The sequence below is a fragment of the Conger conger genome, chromosome 10 (assembly GCF_963514075.1).
Source record: "Conger conger chromosome 10, fConCon1.1, whole genome shotgun sequence".
NCBI lineage: Eukaryota > Metazoa > Chordata > Actinopteri > Anguilliformes > Congridae > Conger > Conger conger.
In genome coordinates, this window is record NC_083769.1 from 39,198,944 (window position 1) to 39,225,213 (window position 26,270).

General features: G+C 45.3%; 3 protein-coding genes across 8 annotated transcripts; 2 read left to right on the forward strand and 1 right to left on the reverse strand.

Annotated features, from left to right (window-relative positions):
• The first annotated feature begins 46 nt into the window (after positions 1-46).
• On the forward strand, positions 47-5,236 carry LOC133139111 (microfibrillar-associated protein 2-like). 4 transcript variants are annotated; one of them, XM_061258420.1, is made up of 8 exons: positions 47-120; positions 1,912-1,991; positions 2,642-2,701; positions 2,922-2,993; positions 3,112-3,153; positions 3,237-3,324; positions 3,768-3,841; positions 4,890-5,236. In XM_061258420.1, exons 1-8 carry the CDS (start codon positions 110-112, stop codon positions 4,991-4,993), a joined length of 531 nt encoding a protein of 176 aa, XP_061114404.1. In that variant the 5' UTR covers positions 47-109; the 3' UTR covers positions 4,994-5,236. The 4 variants fall into 4 exon arrangements, with proteins under 4 accessions (XP_061114404.1, XP_061114406.1, XP_061114405.1 ...); XM_061258422.1 differs by having other exon boundaries at positions 75-155; positions 1,915-1,991; XM_061258421.1 differs by having other exon boundaries at positions 92-120; positions 1,915-1,991.
• A 2,424-nt stretch (positions 5,237-7,660) lies between these two features.
• szrd1 (SUZ RNA binding domain containing 1) lies at positions 7,661-13,634 on the reverse strand. The gene is made up of 4 exons (XM_061257657.1): positions 13,543-13,634; positions 11,705-11,754; positions 10,892-11,161; positions 7,661-9,784 (listed from the first exon to the last, which is right to left on the reverse strand). Exons 1-4 carry the CDS (start codon positions 13,591-13,593, stop codon positions 9,673-9,675), a joined length of 483 nt encoding a protein of 160 aa, XP_061113641.1. The 5' UTR covers positions 13,594-13,634; the 3' UTR covers positions 7,661-9,672.
• Positions 13,635-17,398: 3,764 nt separating this feature from the next.
• On the forward strand, positions 17,399-25,589 carry LOC133138803 (F-box only protein 42-like). Of its 3 annotated transcripts, none has more exons than XM_061257851.1 (10): positions 17,399-18,038; positions 20,075-20,331; positions 20,682-20,798; positions 21,222-21,356; positions 21,556-21,709; positions 21,863-21,973; positions 22,441-22,537; positions 22,781-22,837; positions 23,340-23,456; positions 23,753-25,589. In XM_061257851.1, the coding sequence occupies exons 2-10, from the start codon at positions 20,076-20,078 to the stop codon at positions 24,830-24,832; spliced, it is 2,124 nt and encodes a 707-aa protein (XP_061113835.1). In that variant the 5' UTR covers positions 17,399-18,038; position 20,075; the 3' UTR covers positions 24,833-25,589. The 3 variants fall into 3 exon arrangements, with proteins under 3 accessions (XP_061113835.1, XP_061113833.1, XP_061113834.1); XM_061257849.1 differs by having other exon boundaries at positions 17,400-18,038; positions 20,071-20,331; XM_061257850.1 differs by having other exon boundaries at positions 17,400-17,699; positions 20,071-20,331.
• Positions 25,590-26,270: the final 681 nt, after the last annotated feature.

Below are 26,270 nucleotides of genomic sequence, written 5' to 3' on the forward strand. Positions count from 1 at the left end.
GGAGGGAAAGGGCCGGGGCGGGGCGACACATTGTCGCGCTGTGTCAATCGGTGTTGCATACAGACGTCCTGTAGTTCCAAAAATCGGCTGAGAGGGAACCGGGATTTGTATGCACAAGAGGTAACGCTGGAAATATTGAGATTGGCTGATTGCCGGTGAGAACTGGAGAAGTGTGTCTAAGAAATGTTATCATTTTCCAATTACTTTTAGGTATCAAGGTGTACTAGCCTTGTCAAAGAAGGGTTGTGTGATTACTGCATGTGGCAATTTGTTGCGATGAGGATTTTACTTTAAAAACCTGGGTTGCCAGTAGGAAGATGCTCGTTGACTTCTAATTTAGTGTAACAGCAAACTGCTTTTGTGCTAATGTTTGGTAACGTTATTAAATGCATTGTCCTAGTTTACTTTGATAACGTATTTGGTGTATTTCCCTTTGATTTGTGGGCTAATGCGTTTTTTTTTTTTTTTGTGTGAAGTGACTCAGAACCTGCTCCAAAGTCATTTTTTGTCGCCAGTAATTGTCTGAGTATAGCTTTCATGTACTTTCATGTACCGTCTCCAGACTAGTCAGATTATGAGATTTTTTTGTTTCATTTAAAAGGTGGGGGGTCCGTGCTCGGACCTAGGGGGTTGGAATACTGCTCAAGCAATAACAATATTACGGAGTGGATGTAGCGAGCAACTGGAGGAGTGAAATGAGTTTTGAGACGGTTTGGGATATGTACGAAGCTATATCTTTTTGGATGTTGCTAACGTGCTGTGTTCCATTGTTCGTGTCTTAAATATTTTAAATCGCTTCTTCATTTGAACATTTTCTTTGATCACTACAGATAAATCATGCTTTTCTTTGTTTTAGCGTGGGTGCGCTTTGTTCAGCGGTCCCATTGCATTGGAAGGGGGGGTGTAATAGTTCCCAGATGTGTGCTGTAAAAATAGAGGTCTCCTATAGCCGGTGTGATGCACACGAGGAATGCGTATAGGCTATATGCATTGAAAGGCACTCGTCGACACATTTTAATGAAGCGCGCTGAAAACGGGGAAAAAAGAAAATAAACTTGACCGTGCTCCTGCATGTAGCCCGGTCAACATAGCAGTTAATGTGCCACATTTCAGAATATATTGATACATGGGTGGGTCTTTATTGCTCGTTTGTTTGTTTTTATCATCAGTCCTGAGCTTCGTGCGTATTTTTTTTTGCATATTTCTTCCAACCTTAATTGTTGATAAAGATAAAATCAGCAACCTTCATACTTGGTGTGATGGGATTTGAACTTCTGCATTGCGGAAATGAAGTAGACTACTTTTTTTCTTCTTTTTTTTGTACGGTACTAATTAACCGAAACATGATGTGTTTGTAATTACTCCTATCAAGTGCCTCTGGGCAGACTGTCTTTTTTTCTTGTGCAAATCTATTTAATCTTGTGGCTCATTTGAGACTAAGATGATGAAAAACTTTTTGTAGGTTTTTCATCTCACCCCCCCCCCCCCCCCCCCCCCCTCATCCCTCTGGCCTGTGATATGTATTAATGCTGCGATGAAGTCAGCCTAGAAAACCTCAAACTTATGGTTTCTTTCTTGGAAATTATGTCTTTCTCTGTTCATTTATGTCTTAGTGCAGTAGGGGAAGGAAAATGGTGAGGGATTTGTTGAGGTAGACAAACGTGCCACAGTCTTCTGCTAGAGTGTCCTTTTTTATACGAATGTTGCAAGTCAGGGGAGGCCAGGGGGGACAGTGGGATCAAGTGAGGAGAAAGAAGGAAATTGAGGAACATGATCTGGGAGCTAGAGAGCTAAGGTTAAAGGGGACTGGCATGGCTTGTCTGCAAATGAATATATGCTGTTTTTGTAATCCTGGGTCACAACTTTGCAGGAACAGTATTTTTGCTTGACCCTCTCTTGCCCTTGTTCCAGCAGTCCCTCAGCTTTGGGGCCAGTCTACCTCCACAGTGTAACCATGAGGACCAGCTGTCTAATTCTGCTCTCTGTTCCCGGTCAGTATGGCGACACAACACACGGCGCGCTGTGCGTAAACAACAATCACGCATGAAGCGGGTTAATTATCGTGTCCTTGCGTGCCCGTTTCCTGGTGACTGCTTCCTTTGATCCCAAATGAAATTGCACTGCAGATCACTAAGTGTAGTCTGCTGTTAGCTGAACGGTCATATGCCCTGAGCCTTGAAGGACACAGTGCGACAGTGCCAGAAAGAATGAAATTCCTGTATTGATGAATTCGCTGATGTATTGGATAAGTTCTCAGAAAACAAATGTCTTTGCGACAATACACTCGCAAGAGCTAGCATTTTCCTTAATTGCATTCTCGTCTGGCATTGTGGCCATGTAATCTAATGGTGGGTGAGTGAACGGTTACAAGTTTGATTCCCAACTGGGACACAGCTGTTGTACCCTTGAGCAAAGTAATTAACCTGAATGGCGTCAGTATATATTCAGTTGCGTGAACGGATGGAATGCAAAAAAAATTTAAATGCTAAAGCTGTGCAAGTCAATCTGGATAAGAGTGCCTGCTAAATGGCAGCAGTGCAGTGGAATGTAGTACAATGGATGACCGAAAAGAAGTCGTGGAAGCTTGCACTGTCCCTCAGCATACATAGTGCCAATGCGATGGTCTGTTTTACCCCCACAGTCCTACTCTTTGCACAGCAGCTTGATGTCACAGAAGATTTCCTCAACCAACAACCCGTGGGTGAGTCGAGAATGAGCCGTCCACTTAACACACAGCATATTGGACAAACACTCCTTCCCTAAGTGCATCCACTGTTCACCTCAGTGTTGTTCTTGTACCTTTAATCTGCTGTTTGTGTGCATATCTGTCCTTTAATCAATATACAGCTAGTTTTTAAAACAGATTTTAAACTTTTTTTAATGCAATTCGATTTTATTAATGCTATTTTTCTTGATCTCAGATATTCCAGCGCTGGATTCTTCAGTCCAGCAGCAGGTCATTTTAGAACCACAGCTCGACCCTTCTCCTACTGGTATGACTGCGACCCGTTCAGCGCATATATATATTTTTAAGATGAAGTCACTGTAGTAAAACGATAGACGATCTGTGAGGAAATTGGTATTAATTAATGCCTCCATTTTGGTTTTCAGAGATTGAGTTTCAAACAGAACCGACTGAACCTGGACCCCTTGGTGAGTAAGAGATTGGGCAGAACATGTTTGTGGGTGCACTGAGGTGCTGAAGAGTATTCCTCAGTTGTTGTTTTGTTGTGCAGATTGTCGAGAGGAGCAGTATCCCTGCACCAGACTCTACTCGGTTCATAAACCCTGCAGACAATGCCTGAAGAGTCTTTGCTTCTACAGGTAAGACAGAAAAGGTTTTCCACCAGCTTTCTTGTGTGTGTGTGTGTGTGTGTGTGTGTGTGTGTTTGTGTGTGTGTGTGTGAGCGTGTGCATGCACTTTTGTGTGTGCAATTGATGAGTGCGTGTGTATGTGAAATAAAAACCCATGTGGTAACAATGACCAGCTGGCAAGAGTGGAACATTGCACCCAACAAGCGTCCAAGCCTTAATGTGATGTTGTACATGCAAGGCTGAACCACAGTTACTAACGTTCCGCTTAAGAGCTTCTGCCTGGGGCTGGTACTAACTGGCATAATTCCTATACATGAGTAATTGTGGGTCAAAAGGAGGCCTCAGTGCAACTCCTTTTCATTCTTATTGCTTTTGGCTTCAGTTACGGTTTTGCCTTCACCTTTTGTTTAATCTTTACGGAAATACCTCCCTACCGTCTCTGTCTTTTTCAGCCTACGCAGAGTGTATGTGGTGAACAAGGAGGTGTGTGTGCGGATGGTGTGCGCACATGAAGAGCTGCTCCGGGGTGAGTTGAGGTGCCTGATATCAGGGGTTCTCAAACTCCTGCGTATGCTGGTATTGTATTTGCTATAGCCTCTTGCTCAAGTAGGGTTGAGTTTAAGTTATTTAATTATCATGCTATTGATTCATCCCGGCCTTAGATTTGATCAGTCACAAAATGTTTTAAAATTTTTATTTTTATTTTTTATTTTTATTTTTATTTTTATGTCATCCTTTGTAGTGTTGCACAAAAGGCTCAATGTGAATGTGGGATTTTATTGTTCGTAGTATTAAAAAAAGAAAAAGTGTAATTGAGAAAAATGAACAGCTTGTTCTTGGGTTGTTTTTGTGGTTGGAACACATGGGTCCCCAGGACTGGAAGCACAGCCCTATAAGGCCGCTCATCCCATACCTTCACATTTGCCAACATTGGTTATTGCAAGTGCGTGTACATGTATATGCACACAGCTCAGATTTCAAGGTGGCTACACTACTTCTGGAGCCCACTGTGTCTAAGAAATTAGTCTAAGAAATACCTAATAAAGTGCTCACTGAGTGTGTGTCAGTGAGCACCTCATTAGGTATTTATTAGACTTATTTTTTAGACTTAAGTCTCCTGCTGCTGTAGCCTATCCACTTAGAGGTTTGATGTGCTGTGGGTTCAGAGCTGCTTGTCTGCAGACCACTGTTGTAATGTGTGGTTATTTGCGTTACTGTCACCTTCCACCAGTCTGGTCCTTCTCCTCTGGCCTCTCTCATTAAAAGGCGTTCTGCCCGCAGAACTGCTGCTCACTGGATGCTCAGAGATACTCAGTCCACCCTGTCTGGCACCAACAAACATTCCATGGCCAAAGTCACTTAGATCACATTTCTTTCCCATTCTGACATTTGGTCTGAAAAACAACTGAATCTCTTGACCATGTCTGCATGCTTTTATGCATGTAGTTGCTTTGACATGATTGGCTGATGATTTTGATGATATTTGCATTCACAAGCTGGTGTACAGGTCTACCTCAAAGTGATCACTGAATGTATATACTGTGCATTTATTGTCCACTGTATTCTCTCTGCAGCTGACTTTTGCCGTGACCAGTTTTCTCGATGTGGCGTAGTTGCCTTGACTGGGCAGTGTGGAATTATGGGTAGGAGCTGCCTGAAGAGCTGCAGAAGCTGTTAAGGCTGCAGGAGGTAGAGAGAGATGAGACCTGTGCATCAGAATCCAGTCCTCAAACCCCTGCCTCTCACTTTACTCCTCTCTCCCAGAACACAGCCCCACTCTCCATATATTTCAATCTTCTGTCTCTCTTCTCCACCTTCCTCCAACTCAAGTGTATAGAAATATATATTATACTCATATCTAAATGTATATTTTAGTGGCCGCACGTCACTGACATTAAGCACCAGTCATTCAGCTTCACATGAACTGTATGAATGGATTTTTCTTCATGCTGTATTTTTCCTGGTCATTCTTAAGGCGAACAATTGAGAACATTGAGTCCCAGGCTGGGTTCACTGAAGCCACTACAGGTTAACAACTAACTGCAAACTAAAGCCAGGAAAGCAACATGCACATTTCATAACAGAAATGTAATTTACAACTGGATAAACTTGTAAAATCAGCCCATATAAACATTTAGAAAAAATAGCACAAACAGAGTAAAGAAAAATATAGTTAATATATTTGAATGAGCCAGAATCTTGTATCCTTAGCCCCTCTGGCTAACCTGTTCTGCAACAGAAGCACAGCAGACAGAAAACTCTGTATTTATTGTATGTTAGTGATTTGTGCATATTTCTGATTTAACCGATGCTGCATCTCGGCAATATATTGCCTGAAAACTAAACATGACTTGGCCATTCATTTGTAAATCACAGCATTTAGCGCACACACATAGTTTGCTTGTAGTGCTATAAAGAAAGTTTGCCATTGCACTATGATGGATAAAGGTTTACATTCAATGAGTGCCTAGGTAGTGTTATGTCCCCTGATGCTTCCCAGTGCTTTCCTGCATTTAAGTCCACTATGATCTAAAGAACATTATGTAGGTTTTTTCAATTGTCTTTAAAGTACAGGTGATCTCTTCGTCTGAACTACTCATTGTAAGGGGATATCATGTCATTAGCATGTTCATTTTACATGTTACTGAGTCGGAGAAAGCCATGACCTGGGGAATATACAATACTTTAAGGGTTTTGAATAAATTTTTATGAATTTGACACAACTATATGGAAGTGGCATAGTATCCACTTCTATGTGTTATGTGTAAAATGTGTCCGCAATACAGATTTTCTACACACTGACCAGACATTGTTTAATTATGGTTTTCCTTCTGTGTTTGCTTGATCATATTTACCCTTCAGACTTAAATTGACTTGGCTTGGCGCTTTGCTTTGTAAGGAATTATGCTGAATAAATATCAGACAGCTATAAATACTTTATGAAGACAGTCCACAAACTTACTGTAATGTACACAAAAAGTTTTGTCAGATTTTACTACAAATAAAGTTTTACATCAAATTTGTGCATTTGAATAAATGTGCATACTGGAGTGGGATCATTATGTTTCAGATGTGTAACTGAAGAGACACCGTAATGGTAATGAAAAGCAACAGGAAGCAACAGCCCTGCTGAACGTATCCACTCACCTGGAATTAGCAGCAGGAATGCACCCTCCATAGGACCCTGGTAGTGGGTGTTTCAGCCCAACTTAGAGAGCAGAAATCTCAAACTCAAATCCTGGTGGGCGACTGTGTCTGTTGGCTTTGATTTGCTCCTGCACTTAACAGTGGTTCATTTAAGTCATTGACTGCCTAAGGAGTCCCTAAGGCCCAAATTGGCTGATGATTTAAAGAAAGTCATAAAAAAGCAGCAGACCATTTCCCTCCAGGAAGTCTGAGACGCCTGATAGAGGAACGGTGGGCGGGGGGGCGAGAATTCGCTTCCCCATGATTTTCATTCTCGTACGTATTGTGAATAAGTAGGACAAGTAGGACCTAGAATTTCACTAAAAATAGAAATTTACCCCCCCAATGCCTTTATTAAAAGTGAGCAGGTTTATTCAGAAATGTCTTTACACATACTGAACCAACGAATGAGTAAATCAGTGCGCTCCATGGAAATGTTCTAGAAAACAGCAGTTTCATAACGACCCAGGAATTGGGGTAAAATTAGACCAAGCTGGAGGGAAACAGAAACTGTGTCCGTTTCTTTCACACTTGGCATTGCTGCAGTCTGACAGAGCTGTTCTTTTCCAGACACGGAGAGGAAATGCACTTCACAAACACCACAGCTTTAATCTGTCTCCATGGAGATGCATCTTCAACCAATAACAGGCCACAGCTGTCTACTCATTTGAAGGGGTCCTGCTGAGCCGTGAATGTATTCAATTTTGCTTATTTGCAATTATTCACCACATTGTTTTGTAGTCACATTTTTTTGTGTTAATGTGGTAACTGCTCTACAAGACATGTTACATTTTATTTTTGAATTACTGATTTGGATTCTTTAGCCCGTCTCATCTCGGGAACAGCATCCTCCAGGTCAGGGGAATTAAAACATTTAATGGTCAGTAGTTATTGAGCACTGAAAGTCACTGAACATTGCATGTATACCTCAGCAAATGTGAATTTCATTCTCCCCTCCCCCCCACCAATTTAATTAAGTATGAAAGCCCAATTGGTTATTCCCTAACACAAAGATTTAACAAAATTAGAATCATTAGAATGACTATCCAAGTGAGTTCAATGTGATCTCTTCATATCATGCAAATAATCACAAATGTAGTCACACACAGAACATTTAATATAAGAGAAATAAAAAGGTTTACCATTTTTAATATTTTTTTAAAAATCAGTTTTTATTAAATGGGCATCTTTGAAAGTATTTACAGACTGATTTTGTGTTCTTCCTCGGGGGTGAAACCAACACTGACCACCTTTAACGCTCGCCTGGGCAGCTGTGAGTTCAGGGCCATTTTCAGAGTTCCCAGGCAGCCCCAGAGGGTCTCAGACCAGGCTGCCGGGTGAACACTCACACATCACCAACAAAGGGAGTAAATCATTCGATACATGTAAAGAGATGAGGGGTGGAGATCTACAAAAAAATGGCCGTTCAAAATCACAGCACCCTCTGGCGGGAATCTGGGGAGCCCGAATGCAAGAAAGAAAAATACACATCTGTGTGAAACGCTTACAATCCATGTCGGTTCCAGCACAATTCATTAAACAGAGTCAAGACATTGGTCTCAAAACAAACTATGATTCACACACAAACCGTAGGGGGGGGGGCCCTGTATAATCTCCACCCAGTCCTGTCCTTCTCCACAGGAGTGGGACAGTTCTCCTTTCCACTGGGTCCAATAACTCTGTGACCCACTACAAAATGTGTATACTTTAAAAAATAATCATTTCAACAATCTCCTAGAACGTGCCCATAATTTTCAACCTGTATCAGAGAATGAAGATAACTTTCTAAATCTGCCATTCCCATGCAAGTTTCTCACTTACTACAGATCACCTTCAATCTCCATCACATGCACCTGAGGTCCTATTAGTAATGCACATCGGAACGGATGGCGGATGCTGTTGGCTGCTGACGTATGAAAACGAGTAGTATGGAGGATATCGTCATATCTTCATTAAGTCTCTAAATACACCAAAAAAAGCAATACCCAGAGAAAATCGCTTTCTGGCCACGTCTGACCGAATGGTTCCCTCAAGTACCGCTTCTTTACAGGATGAGCTTTCTTTCAAACATCCATTTCCTGTTGTGGCTGATTTGAATTAAAATACTTTTCCTTAAATCACAACCCCCCCAAAAAATAAAACAAAATAAAAAAAACACCGCTTTAAAACTGAATTCACTCGACTAACTGATTTGTTTGTCACTATACTGTCATTCCATTTTACGGTTTTAATTCATGTTGTTTATAAATAGAAATCAGGACAGGAAGACACAGGGAAGGCAAAATAATAATAAAAAAAGCCAAAACCGTAAACAAGAGAACTGTACAGAAATCCAACAACTGTTTTCAGCTTACCATCTCAACTCTCCCACTCCCAATTTAAAAACTACAAGTGTATTTAGCAAAGTCACCAAAAACTTGAAATTAAAATACAAAAAAAAAAGAAAAAAAAAAAAACACGTTTAAAACACTGTCAGGTATACAGTGCAGGAAGGGATGATTATCATTAATGATATTATTTGTATTATTGCTGGGAGAAGCCAGCACCCAGTGCAGCGCTCTCATCCAATAAGAGTGCCTGTCTGTCACCTCTCAGTTTCTCTGATCCAATGATGCACTCCAGCACTCTTCAACTGCTTCCAAACTCCACCCTCTTACACACTCAAGTCTTTCAGCCTTCTTCCCAGAGTTATCCAAGGCTGTCCTGGGATTGGTCGGTCATGTCCCCGGCCAAAAGGTTGTCTCCCAGCAACAGGGTGCCAGTCACAGTGGGAGTGGGGGGGCAGGTGAGGAGGAGGGTGGGGTAATGGGGAATTTGCATGGGGCAGGTGTCTTAAAGGGGATATCACAGTGAACCGTGTCCTAAACAAGTAATGTCCTCATCACAGTGTTGATCGAGGGGGTGGAGGGGGGAGGTTTGTTCCCCCACACTCCTTGCCTCCCTTCCCCTGTAATTAGCATCCTGCCCTAACCTTGCTACCACACTGTGGCAGGGGGGGAGATGGGGGGGGGGGAAGAGAAGAGAAAACGCATGCACACTTGTTCTACATCTCCCCTCTCCAAATCAATCGATACCGCCATTTTGATCGGGTTTCGAATTTCCACCCCTCTTTGACATCCACCCATCACCCCACCTTCTCTCCTCCCCCCCCAGGCAGGATGCGCCCCCCCTCTATCTGCGCTGGCGGAAGCCTTGTGTACCGTCTGGACCAGCCGGCTGGCGGATCACGTGATTGTTTGAGCGGGAATCCTCCGAGGCCTGGGGGCCGCTCACTCGCGTTGGCCTGACGTGGTCAAGACAAGGAAAAGTGAAAATGAGCCAGCATGAATGCACGACAATGCGTCTGTGAACAATGCTTTGCATCTAGCATGCCCACTGGCCTGACAGTTGTTTACATCAGAAGAAAAATATCTGTGCCTTAGTACAGCTCCGTTTGCAGGCCAGCCAAACATTGGGGTAAACAAACCAGCTGAAAACATCTTTTGCATCAAATTTGCAAGTCTCTGGTGCAAGTCACAATGATTGGCTGAAGACTAATTATGCTGAAAGCCCATTGGGAACAGAGGTCATGAGAGTTTGTAAAGGTCTTTGAGACTAAGACAGCAGGTTTCATTGTGGCCCGTGGTGTATGCAGAGGCTATGGATACCACAAAGTGTAGCTTCGGTGAATGACTCATACATTTCTGATTTTAATAAGTTTCGCAACATACCGTAGATACAAAAATGGTGGAAACCATGAGTCACACGTTTATTTTTTATTTTTTGCAAATGATTGCAGAGCACAATATTCAGAGTGTGCTGTCAAAAACTGAAACAAATATTACCACCTAGTGCCTCCCTGGGGTAAAATGACAACTAATTGTTGGGCACAGTCATTAGAAAGTATTGGTACAAATGGAGGTGAGCAATCTAAAGAATTTGACTGCCAAAAGGATAATTACTGCAGGATGCATTTCACCACTTCCTCAGAACAGAATTATACACATTATACCACTAAATGAATAAAAAATGATGACGGTTTAATATAACAGACATCACTTAATTACACAGTCTGCAACAACTTTTAACACTAAGGTTACATGTGAACTTCAAGTCCACTGAATCCCCCTGTGTCAGTGTTACTAAGGTGAGTGTATCAGTGTATCAGACCAGGGTCAAAATTGTTTCAGATTCAAATAATAATCTATGCTTTAATGAGCTTGTCTGGTGTATTAGAAGCTATAAAATTCTTTCAAAAAGTGAGAACCACACCTTCTGGTCCTCTTGGATAGCTCAATTACACCAGGCAAGATCAACCAGGCACAGAAACATATTTGAATCCAAAACAATTACATATCTGACCGAGGTCTGCAGTGCATCTAGCGGTGCCGGCAGGTGAACGGGTCTTTACCTGTCCGTGTTGGGCCTGTCCTGGGGCGAGTCTTCAGGGCTGGCGCTGCCCAAAATCCTTCTGCGGGCCTCTGCGTATTCCGCCTCTCGCTGAGCAAGGGACTTCACCTGCGGGAGGGGCCGGGCCGGGGCCAGCGGGGACCCCAGGGAGCCATTGCTGGAGGGCCGCTTCAGGATGCGTATCTGGGGTGGCGGGGCGGCGGGGAGGGAGTCATCCTGGATCACGATAGCCGTCCTCAACGGAGATCGTCCAGAACCGCCACCCGACATTCTGCAGGAGTCAGCCTTAGTTTCAACAACCACACAACTCATCAACAGTTCCTGCTCCTTCAAAATGTGTCACCAGGTTTCAATGTTTTGGCCTTTTAGGCTGACCATAATCTTCACAGAGTTCAATTGACAAGGAATGTTGTCCGCAGTTGAAATTGTACTTCCCTCTAGGGTCTTTCAGCGAACTTATCCCTGGTTATGGATATGCACTTTGTTGTACATCGCTCTGGATAAGAGCGTCTGCCAAATGCCAATAATGTAATGGAATGCCTCTAATTTCTTTAATTCAGTGTTCAAGTAAATTTTGTCTCTCTGCAGTCACACAAATTTCCACTGGCCAAGGTTTTGTATTTGTACATATTTCTAATTGATCTTTGTTGTTAAACAGGACAGTGATACTCTTTAAAATTTATTTTAACAGCTGTTCTACTGTACACTGGAGTGACATGTTCTTTAACACTAGAGCGAACAGGCGGAACAGCTATCGAACACGAACAGCATGACCAAAAATGGCCGCGAGGTTGTAGGTTTGATCATCACTCACTTCTCTTTCTGGCTGATCCTCAGTTTCTCCTCCAGTCTTCTTTCCATTTCCTGCATATAGAAAATGAAGTGTTATTGCCCAGCAAATACGCCAACATAAGCCTCAGCGGGCAGAGGCCACTATTGACAGTGTGTAAGCCACTTGTAAAGATGAGAGGCTTCAAATTTCAAATCCTAGCCTGCTTAATGTAAATGACTTCCAAATCTAGATTTTATTAACGGGTAAAACTGGTTTTATTGTTTTTATAAATAAAGTTTTCATGGGCCACACAGGCAGGAGGAGGGGTAACCCAAGGGGGGGGGGGGGGGGGGGGGGGGGGTATTCAGTTTCAAAGTTATTTTTGTTTAGCAGATTGAATACTGGAGAGACTGAATGGCACACTGGAGGAGGAAGCAAAATCAGTTTGTCAATTAGAACACCCTTCAATTCTCTCACTGGGCTGATACTGGACATCCATCTAAAAGACATGCCAATTACTGCATAACACACTGCCACTTTTCCACATTCTTGCAGCGATAAGGCCCAGTAGTGACAAATTCACTCCTCAATCTACCAGTATAGCAGGCCAAATTGCATTACAGTGCAAGTTGAAATGCCAATATGACTTACAATGTCCATATTTCTATCACGTTATGGTCAGCGCCTGAAGTCTCAAAATGCCGAAGGCTAGCAAGGCGTAGAACCGAAATAGAAATAAAAACTCACTATCCAAAGCTCACTTTCTAAAAGGGCTAACTTAGCTGTAGCATTGCCTAGCTTCAGTGGCAAACTTCAAGCATCGCATGGATAGCGGGTTACTAGTTAGCTAACCAACAGGACAGACAATATACAACCTGCAATTCAGCCAAAAATATTAATTAATGGGACGGCTCACAAGCTGATAAGTGCACAAGCGAGACAGTCGCCTAGTTAGCAGCTAGTTCTCAGCGTACTCTTGCGTTAGCTAACGTTAGCTAACATTACTTGCAGTTGCGTTGACGATCGACTTCAGAAGTTAGGTAGCTAACTTACTGTTTAGCAAATAGCATTGACGTTATGAACAGTGTCATTCATTGAGACGTTATCGAGTTAGCTAGCCTAGCTAACGTTAGTTAGCCAAGTTCTAATGCCGCTAATGCGGTAACGTTTTACCCTAGCTTGGGTTTAACATTAGCTAGGTAGCTCCCCAGCTAGCCAACTAAAAAACCACAAACGTCATCGCAGCTGGCAAGAGTAGTTCGCCATAAAATTAACAATCAAGTTATGGTGATTTTGCCGTATACAGACACTATGTTGGCAAAATCACTCGTTTAAGTAACAGGCGTAGCAGGCGTAGGAAGCTCTGTAAGCCAACTAGCTAGCTAGTTAGTCGTTAGGCCAGCTAAAATTTGCTTTAGCTAGACGTTTTAGCGAAATACTGAGCTAATGGCTAACTAGCCATTTCTTTTGCTACTTGGATAATCGGCAACTTTCGGACGAGCTATAAGTTTTAGTAAAATTAAACTTGGCCTCTTAATTTGTCAGTTCCGCTGTAGTGACTGGGTCGGCTAATCAGATATCATGAACTCTCTGGCTGGATGGAAGCTATTTAGTAAGCTAGCTAGCTACATTCCATACCATTCCTCGCGCTCCCTCCCTCCGTATCCCACCCCCAACACAACCCCAGGCCTCTGTCCCTTTAAGTTGTGGCCTACTTGCTCTGCGCCTTGTCGTGTACAACATGGCAATGCAATGGGCTGGACTTCGTCGTGTCTTCGATCCTATCGCACAGTTCAAACAAATCCCCTGTTCTAACAGAAAGCTACCAAGAGACCGTCAAGGATGTTTTGGAAAAACGGTTTACCCAATCGTTTTCTTACCCCGCTGTCTGCTGCTTCCTCCCAGTTCTCCGTAACCTCCTCATCTTCCATGTTCCAATCTCCCACACACACTCCAGGAACGAATTCTTGGTCTACCAGCTATTGGCTATTAATATACATACAAAACTTTTATTGCCGCCACCTGCTGTTTTGGATGCTAACTGCATCGCTATTGTAAGGACGAAACAAACTTTTGCCAAAGCAGTGGAAATAGTGTAATAGCCAATAGTGTGGAGAAAAAGAGGAACAGCTCATGATCCAAAGCCCCCCCCTGTGAAATATGGAAGAGTAGTGTCATGGCTTTTGCATGAATGGCTGCTTCTGGAACAGGCTGATTGTGTCTGTATTGCTAATGTAACAGAGGATGGCAGCAGTAGGATGCATTCAGAAGTGTACAGACTGATTTTATTCTGGTTTATGTACAAATAAATTCTTCCAACCTCATTGGCCAGACAATGCCTTGGCAACTATGGCATTCATCGATGGGAAAAAGTGGACAGTTTTGGACTGGCTAAGTCAGTCACCTGATTTAAATCCATTTGAGCGTGCATTTCACGTCACGTAGATGCGGGTCAGCTTCAGTTGATGTTCAAATCAACTGTCAGAATGGGGAAAAAAATATAATCTAAGTGACTTTGACTGTGGAATGATTGTTGGTGGTTTGAGTACCTCAGAAACTGCTGATCTCCTGGGATTTTCATGCACACTAGTCTCTAGTGTTTGCAAAAAATGGTGCAAAAAACAAACAAAAAAAGTGAGCAGCAGTTCAGACAGAAACGGACAGAAGTTAATGAAAGACTCCAGACTGGTCAAAGCTGACAGGAAGGTAACAGTAACACAAATTACCACACATTACAACAGTGGTATGCAGAAGAGCATCTCTGAATACACAACACATCATAACAGCAGCAGAAGTCTCAAAAATAAGTCTATTAAATACCTAATAAGTGCATATAAATTGCAGGTGATTGGTAATGGGTGTAGCTGGTGACATGTGACAAATCGTTGCATACATGTAAATACCTTGAAATGTCATCACAAAAAGCTGATGCTTTTGTCCAAAGCAATTTATATTTGATTAGACTAAGCAAGGGCCAATTCTCCCTGTGGCAATGTGGGATGTTTTTGTTTCTTCACTGGGGCTTGAACCATCAACCTTCCACTAAGTGAACTTGGTCCAGACAAAAGGCTGATTGTCCGTACTTTCGTCTCAGATGAATCTTTGAAAAAGCCCAAAATGGTAAATTTCCCTCTACCATCACTATTACTTTTGGAAAGCTCTGTAGCTCAGCCCCAAGTTTTTCCATGGAACTTCTGAAACGGGAAATTAGGCACCTTTTTGGCAGCCCTGCGAATTAAATCTAAAAACGAGGCCAGAGCCCTTTACGAGCAACAGAGGAGAGGGTGTTTCCGCACTTGTGGAGAAATTGGCGAGAGAAGTGGTAGCAGGATTTGCAGGGAGGAAAATTAACATAATCAGAATCAGAATCAGAATCAGAATCACTTTATTCGCCAAGAAGTTTTCACATACAAGGAATTTTCTCTGGTTAGTGGATGCATGCAGACCACATAAAGAATAATACTAAAAATAGAAACATAGATATAAAATGTAAATGGAATGTAAATATAAATAAAAAATAAAAATAAATATTTACAATACAAGATGATACTGAAACGGGGTATGTGAAGTATTATTAAAGTGCAAAATCTAAAGTCTATGGGGGCGGGATATAGTCAGTGACAATGGGGAGACCCGGGCCTTGTTGACGTTAATCACAGGGAGTAACGTGTCTGGTGTAAGGGTTCTGTGACAGTGGGGGGTCCCCCGGGCCTTGTTGATGAGGCCAGCTGCAGATGGGTAGAAACTGTTTTTGTGGCGAGAGGTTTTGGTCCTGATGGTTCCCAGAAAGCGGCATGACTCCACAATGTTGACAGGGGAGTCTCTCAAGGTGATGGGGGTGGGTGGGGCTGGGTTCTTTCTGAAGTCTACAACCATCTCCACTGTCTTCACAGCATTGAGCTCCAAGTTGTTCTAAGTGCACCAGGTCATCAGATGGTCAATCTCCCACCTGTAGGCGGACTCATCCCCACCAGAGATGAGTCCAATAAGGGTGGTGTCATCCGCGAACTTCAGGAGCTTGACAGACTGGTGACTGGAAGTGCAGCTGTTGGAGGTGGGACAGCATAAGGCGCTCAAAAGACTTCATCACCACAGAGGTTTTTTGGGGACTGGGATGATGGTGGAGGTCTTGAAGCAATCTGGAGTCCTGGAGGCGTACAGGTCCTGAAGAGATGGCAGATTGCAGCCAATCACCTTTTCTGCAGAGCGGATGATATGCTGCAGTCTGCCCTTGTCCTTGGCAGTGGCAGCAGCATACCAGATGGTGATGGAGGAGGTGAGGATGGACTCAATTATGGCAGTGTAGAAGTGCACCATCATTGTCTTTGGCATCACCACAGAGGCTTTTTGTGGACTGGGATGATGGTGGAGGTCTTGAAGCAATCTGGTACATGGCAAGTCTCCAGTGAGATGTTAAAAATGTCTGTGAACACCGGATAGCTGATCAGCACAGTGCTTCAGAGTGGATGGAGAGACAGAGTCAGGCCCGACTGCTTTGCGGGGGTTCTGCCTCTTGAAGATCCTGTTGACATCTCTTTCCAGTAAGGACAGAGGTGTCGCTGAAGTGAGTAGCTGTGGAGTGGCCCAGGCACCTGCTGTGATGGAGGAGGTGGGGGAGGAGGGGGGCTGGAGTTGGAGCTGGTGGCTGCTGTCATGGGGGATGGTGTCAGGACTGTCCCATTGACCTTCAAAGTGACAGTAGAGGGTTTTTGTTTTGTAGTTAGTGATCTGTCTGAACCCTTTCCAGACAGAAACAGTCATTGGCTGAGAACTGGTGTTGCAGCTTCTCTGAGTACAGTCGTTTAGCTTCTCGCACCTCCTTGCTAAAATTGTACTTGGCCACTTTAAACATGACTCTGTCCCCACTCCTAAATGCCTCTTCCTTCTCTGACCTTAACTGTCTGAGTTTTGCTGTGAACCAGGGTTTGTCGTTGTTGTAACCCACCCTGGTGCGTGATGGTACACAGCTGTCCTTAAAGAAGCTGATGTAGGAAGTCACCGCCTCTGTGTACTCATCTAGATTGTTGGTAGCAGTCCTGAAAACATCCCAGTCAGTGCAGTCCAAACATGCCTGAAGATCCTCCACAGCTTCACTGGTCCACTTCTTTGATGTCCTCACAACAGGTTTAGAGAGCTTTAATTTCTGCCTGTATGCAGGAATCAGGTGGACCATGACGTGGTCAGAGTGTCCCAGTGCAGCGCGGGGGACGGCATGATAAGCACTGCTTGCTGTGGTGTAACAGTGATCCAGAATGTTCTTCTCTCTGGTCGGACATTTAATAAACTGTTTGTATTTAGGGAGTTCATGGCTGACGTTTCCTGTGTTAAAGTCGCCGAGGACAATAACTAAAGAGTCCGGGTTTGTCCGCTCCACACACAGCATCTGATCGGCGAGCATGCGCTGTGCCTCCTGCACGTTAGCCTGCGGTGGAATGTAAACACCAACTAGTATGAATGAAACAAACTCACGGGGGGAGCAGAAGGGTTTGCAGTTTATGAAAAAAGATTCCTGATCAGGAGAACAGTGTTGTAGGATCACTGTGACGCCTTTCGTTTTGCCGGAGAGTTTGTGCTTTTAGATTGTAAGGTGGTGTTAGGCATGTAAAGCCAATCGCTCTGGTAAGAAAGGGCATTTTAGATTGGATCAGGCAATCAATAAGAGCATCACATGATTGAATGTTAATATACGGTAGGCATAATATAGGCAGGCATGTGTATCATTTACGTGAGGTATTTAATTGAGAGGACAAGGACATTTGAAGAAGAACATTTGAGGAAGAACCTGACATATCTAGTCTTTCAATAGTATTAATATCAGTTCACTCGGGTTCTGGTGATAGACACGGAAAGGCGCGCCTATCACCAGAAGCTCTTCAACTTCTTTTATTCCTCCTCTTTTTATACGTTACGTGCGCGCTCCCGTAGTTACTGGGAATGGTGATGCCGCTTGCAAGGAAGATGGCGTCTGTGTGGACACTGGTGAACGGTATCAAGGCATAAGTAGGAAAGAAAGACATAGAAAAGACGCAAACGAGAGGTAAGAATAGATACAGTTCAATAGGGCATAGAGATCAGGGACAGGAAAGAGACCTTCAGCAAACAGTTCGATGATCGATGAGTGATAAGACCCCCTCAATCCTAGCTGCCGCTGCGCTGTACACCGGCAGATAGCTAGCTAGCTAGCTAAGTTACGTAGCTTAGCTTGCTAGTCTAGTTGGAAATTGCCCATCTGTAGTGGGGCCAAGGGGAGTTGGGGTAGTGTTGCTGCCAGCGAGAAAGAGACGACGGCGTTTCTGCATCTTGGACTTACGAGTGGGCGCTACTGGAATTCGCAGGGAGGCCGGGATAAAGCATCGCAATCGGGGACAGGGGCGAGGTGAGAGTAATGTGTTTTGGGAGTACGAGTACAAGCTAGCTAGGTGAAATTGGGTTCATTGGCTAACTGTAAGCTAGGCAGTTAACAGATTGCATCTATTCTTCTCTAAATTGTCGGCTAAGTTACCGGGTTTGCTCTCTTCTATGTTGAACTCGGCTTGGCTGGTTCGTTCGCTTGGTGGCCACGTTCATTAGCTACGTTAAAAGCTAGGTTACCTAAGTATTATCAACCTAACAAGCTAGGTGCTGCTATCTAGCTCTAGCTATCACAATGTAACAAGTTATCAAGCCAGCTCGCCAGCTGTCGCACCAGCCTGCTTGGTTGCCTATGACCAATACTATTAATTAACGACATTATCTAACGCAGTTAGCTAACTAATTAACTAACTAATAGACACTGTTGGGTCAATGCATGATGCACCTTTCAATACGCCGAAGCTAGCTAGCTGACATTGCACAAGTTGGCTAACTCTTGTGGCGTCATGGGGAACGCTAGTTATTCATCGCCTCAAGCACTTAATGTTGACTTAGTTCATTCGAGCTGTTCTAACATGAGCTATTCTTCAGAAAAGACGATGACGATTCAATGTATTTTTCTGGCTCCCTCATAACAACTCAAACAGCAAGCGTCTCCTGGTCGGATCCTCCCCGATTTTGGCCCGAAGTCGGTCGGGGCCGACACAGATCCGGTCCGGAGTCACTTGCCATCCGGGAATGTTACTTTCTATGTTGGTTAGCGATAGTTTAACTATAAGCATTAGAGGAACTGAAGAGTGAACTAGTAGTTCCTATTCGTGTTTTCGTACGAACGTATTTTCATTTAGTCACACCTTTAAGTGGACACTCCGCAGGGATGACATCAACTTTACGCCCCCCCCCCCCCCTCCAAACCGTGCATCATGCAAAATTCTCATGCTTCGTCTAGGAATGATTACATTTGCATCCTCAAGTGCACATATATTCAAAGATTTGTGCAAGTATTGAAGAGGTGGTTGTGATGCAGCAGCACAGATGGTCAAAAAGATTGTGTGATTGGGGGAAGGTAGTAAAGTGGTATTAAAGGGTGAAAGGAGAGAGAATTTACATTGAGGCATTGAATCGGCACATAGGTGTTACATTGCTTTTATTATATCATTTATCACATTTGGTGTCATGTCCCTGGCACTCTGGATGAAAGAGCCACTTATTTGCCTTTGGGGGGGGGGGGGCCCTCTAATTTATTTTGTAGGTCACAATTTTTATCTGGGAATATTAATGGAACTTTACCACAGTGTGCAAATGAGCTGCAGAAGTCAGAATAAGTAATCGCTGTTCATTTGGCTGGGCTCCTGCCTTTCTTTGGCAACAGAAACTGGCCTGTGATGCAAAGTCACTGCACATCTAACCTGTTCTTTTATTGTCTCGGCTTCAGTAACGTTGTATTGCCTGAGCGATTCTAAAGTACGCTCACCTCCACCTGCTTTCCTTCCTTTTCCTTTCGAGACCACTCGTGAGCTTTATGCTAATGTCATTCAAGCAGCGCAGGCGTTTTCCCGGAGGAAATGGCTAATTAGGCCTTTCAGTGTCAAAGAGCATATGGACCATGCACTTTTATTTTTGTCACTTTATTGTGCAAAAACATACTTTGTTAACTTTCTGTGTATATAATTACTGCTATGACAGGTCCACTTGTTATTTTTTTTATTTATGAAGGTTTAAGGTTCTACCCCAGAGATTCCCAACCCTGTTCCTGGAGATCTACTGTCCTGTAGGTTTTTACACTTGATTCTACTAATTAACAGCTGTTGAATGAGGTGTGAGTTTAGGATAGGAGTGAAAACCTACAGGACGGTAGATTTCCAGGAGCAGCATTGGGAACCATTGCTGTGTCCCCCATTATTTACTAGGTGTTTTTAACTGAGCAAACCTCATCGTCATCATCATCATCACCATTTTTCCCCATGTGGAGAAAGAAGTGATTATTGATGGTTCCCGAATTCTTATTTACCTGTCTTTTTGTCTTGCTCCCTTTTTCCTGTTGCCCGCGCTGGCAGCCAGGATGTCCAGCTCCTCAGACAGTGAGGATGACAGCTTCATTGCCATGGATACAGAAGAGGGTGCAGCGGGGCCGGGACAGTTGGCCATGGAGCACGAGCGGGCGGAGCCGCGGGGAGGGGAGCGCGCGACAGCGAGCGAGCGCACCATGGGAGAACTGCCCGAGGAGGTGCTCGAGTACATCCTGTCCTTCCTGTCCCCATACCAGGAGCACAAGACCGCCGCCCTGGTGTGCAAACAGTGGTATCGCCTCATTAAAGGTAAGCCATGGCGTTTCAATTAATCAATATTGACTCGATGGGGGTGCATCCAAAAAAAAAAAAAAAAAAAAAGTATGCTCCTTTCCTCCACTCGTTTCCTCCCCGAGAAAAGGAGGATTATACGTCCTCCGTATAGGAGGATTTTTTCAGTATTGGGGACACACCCAGTAAGGCATTGTTTATCACTCGACCTCTGAGCTTTTGACGCATTTTGACATTTGAGTACCTTTCTTTGTATTTCTTTAATCTGTTTCTGTGAGAAAAGCTTTGACAAGTTGAAGAATTTTGAAGAACGTCTCATGCGGACATGGTCAGCCGATTTTTTTAACTGTAAATGGTCTCCCCCACAGGAGTTGCACATCAGTGCTACCACGGGTTCCTGAAGGCTGTTCAGGAAGGCAATATTCAGTGGGAGAGTCGGACCTACCCCTACCCTGGGACCCCCATCACACAGCGCTTCTCACACAGTCAGTGGCTCAGCCTTCCCTCACCAGTCTTCTCATTCTGAAGTTTCCTAGTGACATGACTAGAATAATTGGTGTACACTCAGTGAGCACTTTAGGTATTTATTAGATTTATTTTTTAGACTTAGTGGTCTTCTGCTGCTGTAGCCTATCCACTTAGTGGTTTGACACATTAACTGAAGCTCCTGACCTGTATCTGCATGATTTTATACATTGCACTGCTGCCACATGATTGGCTGATTCGACAATTGCATGAATAAGTAGGTGTCCTAATAAATTGCTCAGTGAGTTTATATTTCATCAGCTGTCCTTAATTGTAGTATCAGTGTATATGATATTCTTATGTACTGGTTAAATTAGGGAATAGTAGATTTGATGACAAGTCTGTGATGAGGTAATAGTGACTCAGTGTTTTGTGTTGTGTAGGTGCATGTTACTATGACTCCAACCAGTCCATGTACGTGTTTGGTGGCTGCACACAGAGCAGCTGCAACGCTGCTTTCAATGACCTGTGGAGGCTCGACCTCAACAGCAAAGAGTGGATCCGGCCTCTGGCATCAGGTGCAGACAACACGCTCCCCTTAACACCCGTCTGCTCGCGTTGTCTTGGTTTCATATATATATGTGTGTGTGTGTGTGTGTGTGTGTGTGTGTGTGTGTGTGTGTGTGTGTGTGTGTGTGTGTGTGTGTGTGTATCTGTACTTGCTGAACATATTGGCTACCCCCCCGTCCCAACATTGTCCCACCATTGTCCCACCAGGTTCGTACCCCTCTCCAAAGGCTGGGGCTACCCTGGTGGTGTACCGGGACCTGCTGGTTCTTTTTGGGGGTTGGACCCGCCCCAGCCCCTACCCCTTGCACCAACCGGAGAGGTTCTTCGATGAGATCCACACCTATTCGCCATCCAAGAACTGGTGAGTGGAGACGTATGACAGGACATTGTTGTCAATGACCATGTGTGCTCAGTCAACCTCCCCTGTATAAACAGATTAAATGCATCTTTGACTTTGTTTCATGCCCCCACATCTCTCTTTTCTTTTCTCCACCCCTCTGTCTTGCCATCGCAGGTGGAATTGTGTAGTGACCACCCACGGGCCCCCTCCCATGGCCGGACACTCCTCATCAGTCATCGGCAGTAAGATGGTCGTTTTTGGGGGCTCCCTTGGAGCACGGCAAATGTAAGTTCCAATTTTGCAAAGGATTTATAGTTGCTCCCACTCGGACAACAGGAAATAATGTCAAATGAAACCATAGACAAACTGATCCGACAGCGGCCTGCTACGTCCAATGGTACCGTAGCAGGAAATCCGACCGGGGATTTGTTGGAAGTAGTCAGTGTTAAACTAGAAGGGCAGTATTCCATGAGCACGGGATGTGCTGGTCATAGTCGGCACAGACATCGGCATTATTCAATGCCAGGGGCATCACTGCAACAACAGCTAGTGTTTTGGCACACAACCTGGGAGGACCCCTGTACAGGACGCTCAGTGTCTTTAAAGCCGGTTGGAATTAAAACTGCTTTCAGATCAGCTGCATTTCCTTTTTTGGTAAATTGATCAGTGCCCTATCTGAGTATAACATTACTTACTTTCTCTGCCTACTCGTTCTGTCCTGTGTCCCGTTTCCCTCGCTCCTCCCTGGTCAGGAGTAATGAGGTCTGGGTGCTGGATCTGGAGCACTGGTCCTGGTCCAAACCCCCCATCACCGGAACCGCCCCCCACCCGCGGGGAGGTCAGTCACAGGTAAGGGTCATTGTGTGTGCCAGAGTGCCAGAGTGCCAGAGTGCCAGAGTGCCAGAGTGCCAGAGTGCCAGAGTGCCAGAGTGCCAGAGTGCCAGAGTGCCAGAGTGCCAGAGTGCCAGAGTGCCAGAGTGCCAGTTAATGGAAAGAACTTGTGATAGGTAAGCTCTGGATGCATTCTCTCTTCTGTTTCTCCTCTTCTCTGCATTTATATTCATCTGGAACATTTCTCTGCTTCTCTCCCAGATTGTCCTCGATGACAAGACATTGCTGATTCTAGGTGGCTGTGGGGGTCCCAATGCTGTGAGTAGCGTCTGAATGTGTGTGAGACTGTGCGTGGGGCTGAATGTGTGTGAGACTGTGCGTGGGGCTGAATGTGTGTGAGACTGTGCGTGGGGCTGAATGTGTGTGAGACTGTGCGTGGGGCTGAATGCATGTCTGTTAAAGTGATGAAGTGAATAACCTGATGAGACCTCGTAACTGATTACACTACCCTCGGTTGGCTTAGGTTTTTTTGGGTGGGTTTTTTGGGGGGTTTTTTTGGGTCACAAAACCTTTCATTTGCATCAAGATTGAGTGAGTATGTGTGATCAACCTGATGTTCTTTTGCAAAATTCTAATTTTATTTGGCTGTAAAGCAAATTTTCGATGCAAAATTTAAAATGATGATAATATTTTTGTAAGAAGGTTGCAGGTTTGATCCCCAGGTAGGACCCTAGACTTCAGGAACGTACTTAACCTGAACTGCTTCAGTATGCATCCAACTGTGTGAATGTAAATATCCGTTCCTCTCTTCATATCCCAGCTGTTGAAGGACGCCTGGCTCCTGCACATGGCCGTTGCCCCGTGGTCATGGCAACAGCTGCGGGTGGAGAACGAGGAGCACGGAGCTCCGGAGCTGTGGTGTCACCCCGCCTGCAGGGTACGTCTGCAGGGTGTATCCCTTAAATTCCCCTTTCCCCCTTTAGTCTGTCACTTTCTCCATTGAAGAGGTGTGAAGTGCAGCCTGTTGCCTCGTAGGACCTGCTTGACTATGACCTGGAAGGTTGGTGCTTCAAGCCCCAGTGTAGCCACAATAAGATCAGCTGTTGGGGCCCTTGAGCAAGGCCCTTAACCCCACATTGCTCCAGGTGGGGATTGGCTCAAGTTTAGTCTAGTGTGGTTTCGGTTTAAAACGCGCTCTGCACCTTGGGTAACCAGCTCGCTCTCTTCCTGCAGGTGGGCCAGTGTGTGGTGGTTTTCTCCCAGGCGCCCTCCGGCCATGCCCCCCTGAGCCCCAGCCTGAACTCTCGACCTTCCCCCATCAGCGCCAGCTCTCCGCCCCTCGCCCCCGACCAGCCCTCCCTGCGCTCTCATTCGCCTGTGCGGAGCGGGGCGGGGGCAGGGGCGGTCCCGGGGACGTACGAGGAAGCGCCCTGCGTCAACGGCCGCTGGGGAACGCTGCGCCCGCGGCCCTCAGCCAGAGGGGGCGCCAGAGAGGCCAGCCCCTCCTCTTCTCAGCAGCAGTCTCCCAGCCCGCCCTTACCCACCCTCCCTTTACACAACGGGTCCTCCCCCTCTCCCCGCACCAGCCCCGGCCAAGCCGCCTCCCCCCCGGCCCCGCGGCCACACCCCCCCTGCTGGGACTCCTCCCCCTCCTCCACGGTCGCTGCCCCTGAGCAGGCGAGCGCTAACGGCCTCCACACCCCCCCGGGCTCCCCACACACCCCCCCCGGGGCAGTCTCCCCTGCCGCCCTCCGCAGGGGCCTGGAGGCGGTCAAAGCACTCGTTACCTCCTCGTCATCATCATCATCGTCATCCCTGCCCTCTTCCTCCACGTCTCACGCCCAGGCAGCCGGAGCCACGGGCGGGGCCACGGGCGGGGCCACGGGCGGGGCCACGCCCTCTCCCTCTTCGTCCGGCAGCCCGCCCCCTCCCGGGCAGGCGGCGGCTGACGGACACTCCATCCCTCCAATCGCGCGGCGCCTGGGGCACCACCCCCCGCAGAGCCTGAACGTGGGGAAGCCCCTGTACCAGTCGCTGAACTGCAAGCCCATGCAGATGTACGTGCTGGACCTGTCGCAGGCCCGCGACCGACGCCTCGTCTCCTGGAAGGTCTTCAGCAGCGCCGCGGCAGCGGGGGCCGGGGCCGGGGCCGGGGGGGGCATGGCCGTGGTGGGCCCCCCCGAGACCAGCCTGCACACAGTGGTCCAGGGAAGAGGGGAGCTGATCATTTTCGGGGGTTTGATGGACAAGAAGCAGAACGTGAAGTACTACCCCAAAACCAACGCCTTGTATTTTGTACGCGCCAAGAGATAGTGGAGAGAGAGAGAGAGAGAGAGAGAGATAGAGAGAAAGGGGCAGTAAGAGACACTAATCCGGTCCAGCCTGAACACAGAACTGATGAGGTTTCTGTTTAACCCACTCTTGGCTGTGTGCTCTGGCTCAAAATGGAGGAAATGGGGGGAGATGGAAGAGACTGGAATGCTAAGACATTCTAAACCCGTTCATCTCTGGCCTTTTCTCCTGCAAAAAACGTTTCTTCAAAGAAATTTGACTTCAAAAGCAGATAGACACCTGACTATGATTATGGTCATTATAACAATTAGCTAAAAATAAACATTTTTACCTCCCACCACTGTCTCCACAGGAAAATAAATAAAAATAAATGGAGGGTTTTCATCCATTGCTCTCTGGGTGACAGGATATCTTAACTGTCGAGAGGAGCTTCAAACCTGTTCTGTGGAAGAGAAGGGAGAAGTGGACTGTTGTGTATATTTTTTAATTATTTTGTCTTTTGCATTGATGGAGGAACGCTTTCAAAGTTCATTGTTTACAATGGTGTGTGAGTGTGTTTGTGTGTGTTTAAAAATACAAGTGGTTTTCACTCGACTATATTCCATTTTTTCCTGGTGAGGGTTGCAGGATGGGCTATAAGAAAAGGAAGGATACCAGTTGGAGAAAATAATGCAAATGGCAAGAGCAAAAACCACCATGGAATTTGGAGTATATTTGAGTAAATGTATACATTTGAATGAATGAATCATTAAAAAAATAAAAAGTGAAAAAAATGCTACCTTTTCTAAATCTGTGTTATGCATGCTCCAGGTTGTTTAATTAAGGGGGGGGGGGGGGGGGGGAATCCAAGATTCATATTTCTTAAAAGGCCAATTTGGTCCATTTAGCGTACCAAACCCACTGTGTGGTGCCAACAGTGCAGAGAGTGGAGTACAGAATGGGAGTGTGAGCACTCGCGTAAAGGAACACGGGGAAGCAGCCGCTTCAACCAGAAGTTAACTGTTCTGTTCAATGGTACTTTTTCTCCTGATTATGGTTGCGTATGGTTGTCTGACTATCTCAGACACTAAAACTCTTTGATGTGACTTGTACTAATAACTATAGAGAAAACTACAAATAACTGCACAACTTCCCTGTGTTCAGAAGACCGTGTGTTAGCTCATGATGGTCTGAACACCGCCGTATAAGCCTGTCCGGTTTGTAGTCTCATCGGCAACAGCTTCCCCACCACAATGTCACAGTGGAGCACTATTACCATGCCACTGTATGCTGAAATGGATCGAGTATGTGACTCATACCAAGTTTTTATGAAAACGGCAAGGAAATGTACTTCACACACACACAAAAACTAAAGCTGATCTGGAAGTAACTTTTTAGATATTCGTCATGAAATTTGCACTGTTCAGAAAACACGGAGAGCTAGCTTGGTAGGTTCATGTTGGTGTACGGCTGGAACCAA

Excerpts from the sequence above, each read along its gene's own strand:
- LOC133139111 (XM_061258419.1), top strand. The coding sequence starts at position 696 with ATGAGTTTTGAGACGGTTTGGGATAT. Across the intron at positions 3,154-3,236 it reads GACTGAACCTGGACCCCTTG|ATTGTCGAGAGGAGCAGTAT; the intron begins GTGAGTAAGAGA and ends TTTGTTGTGCAG. Across the intron at positions 3,325-3,767 it reads AAGAGTCTTTGCTTCTACAG|CCTACGCAGAGTGTATGTGG; the intron begins GTAAGACAGAAA and ends TGTCTTTTTCAG.
- LOC133138803 (XM_061257851.1), top strand. The coding sequence starts at position 20,076 with ATGTCCAGCTCCTCAGACAGTGAGGATGACAGCTTCATTGCCATGGAT. Across the intron at positions 21,974-22,440 it reads TCCCTTGGAGCACGGCAAAT|GAGTAATGAGGTCTGGGTGC; the intron begins GTAAGTTCCAAT and ends CTCCCTGGTCAG. Across the intron at positions 23,457-23,752 it reads GGTGTCACCCCGCCTGCAGG|GTGGGCCAGTGTGTGGTGGT; the intron begins GTACGTCTGCAG and ends CTCTTCCTGCAG.
- szrd1 (XM_061257657.1), bottom strand. The coding sequence starts at position 13,593 with ATGGAAGATGAGGAGGTTACGGAGAACTGGGAGGAAGCAGCAGACAGC. Across the intron at positions 11,162-11,704 it reads AGGATCAGCCAGAAAGAGAA|AATGTCGGGTGGCGGTTCTG; the intron begins GTGAGTGATGAT and ends TGACTCCTGCAG. Across the intron at positions 9,785-10,891 it reads GACAGGCCCAACACGGACAG|GCCAACGCGAGTGAGCGGCC; the intron begins GTAAAGACCCGT and ends TGACCACGTCAG.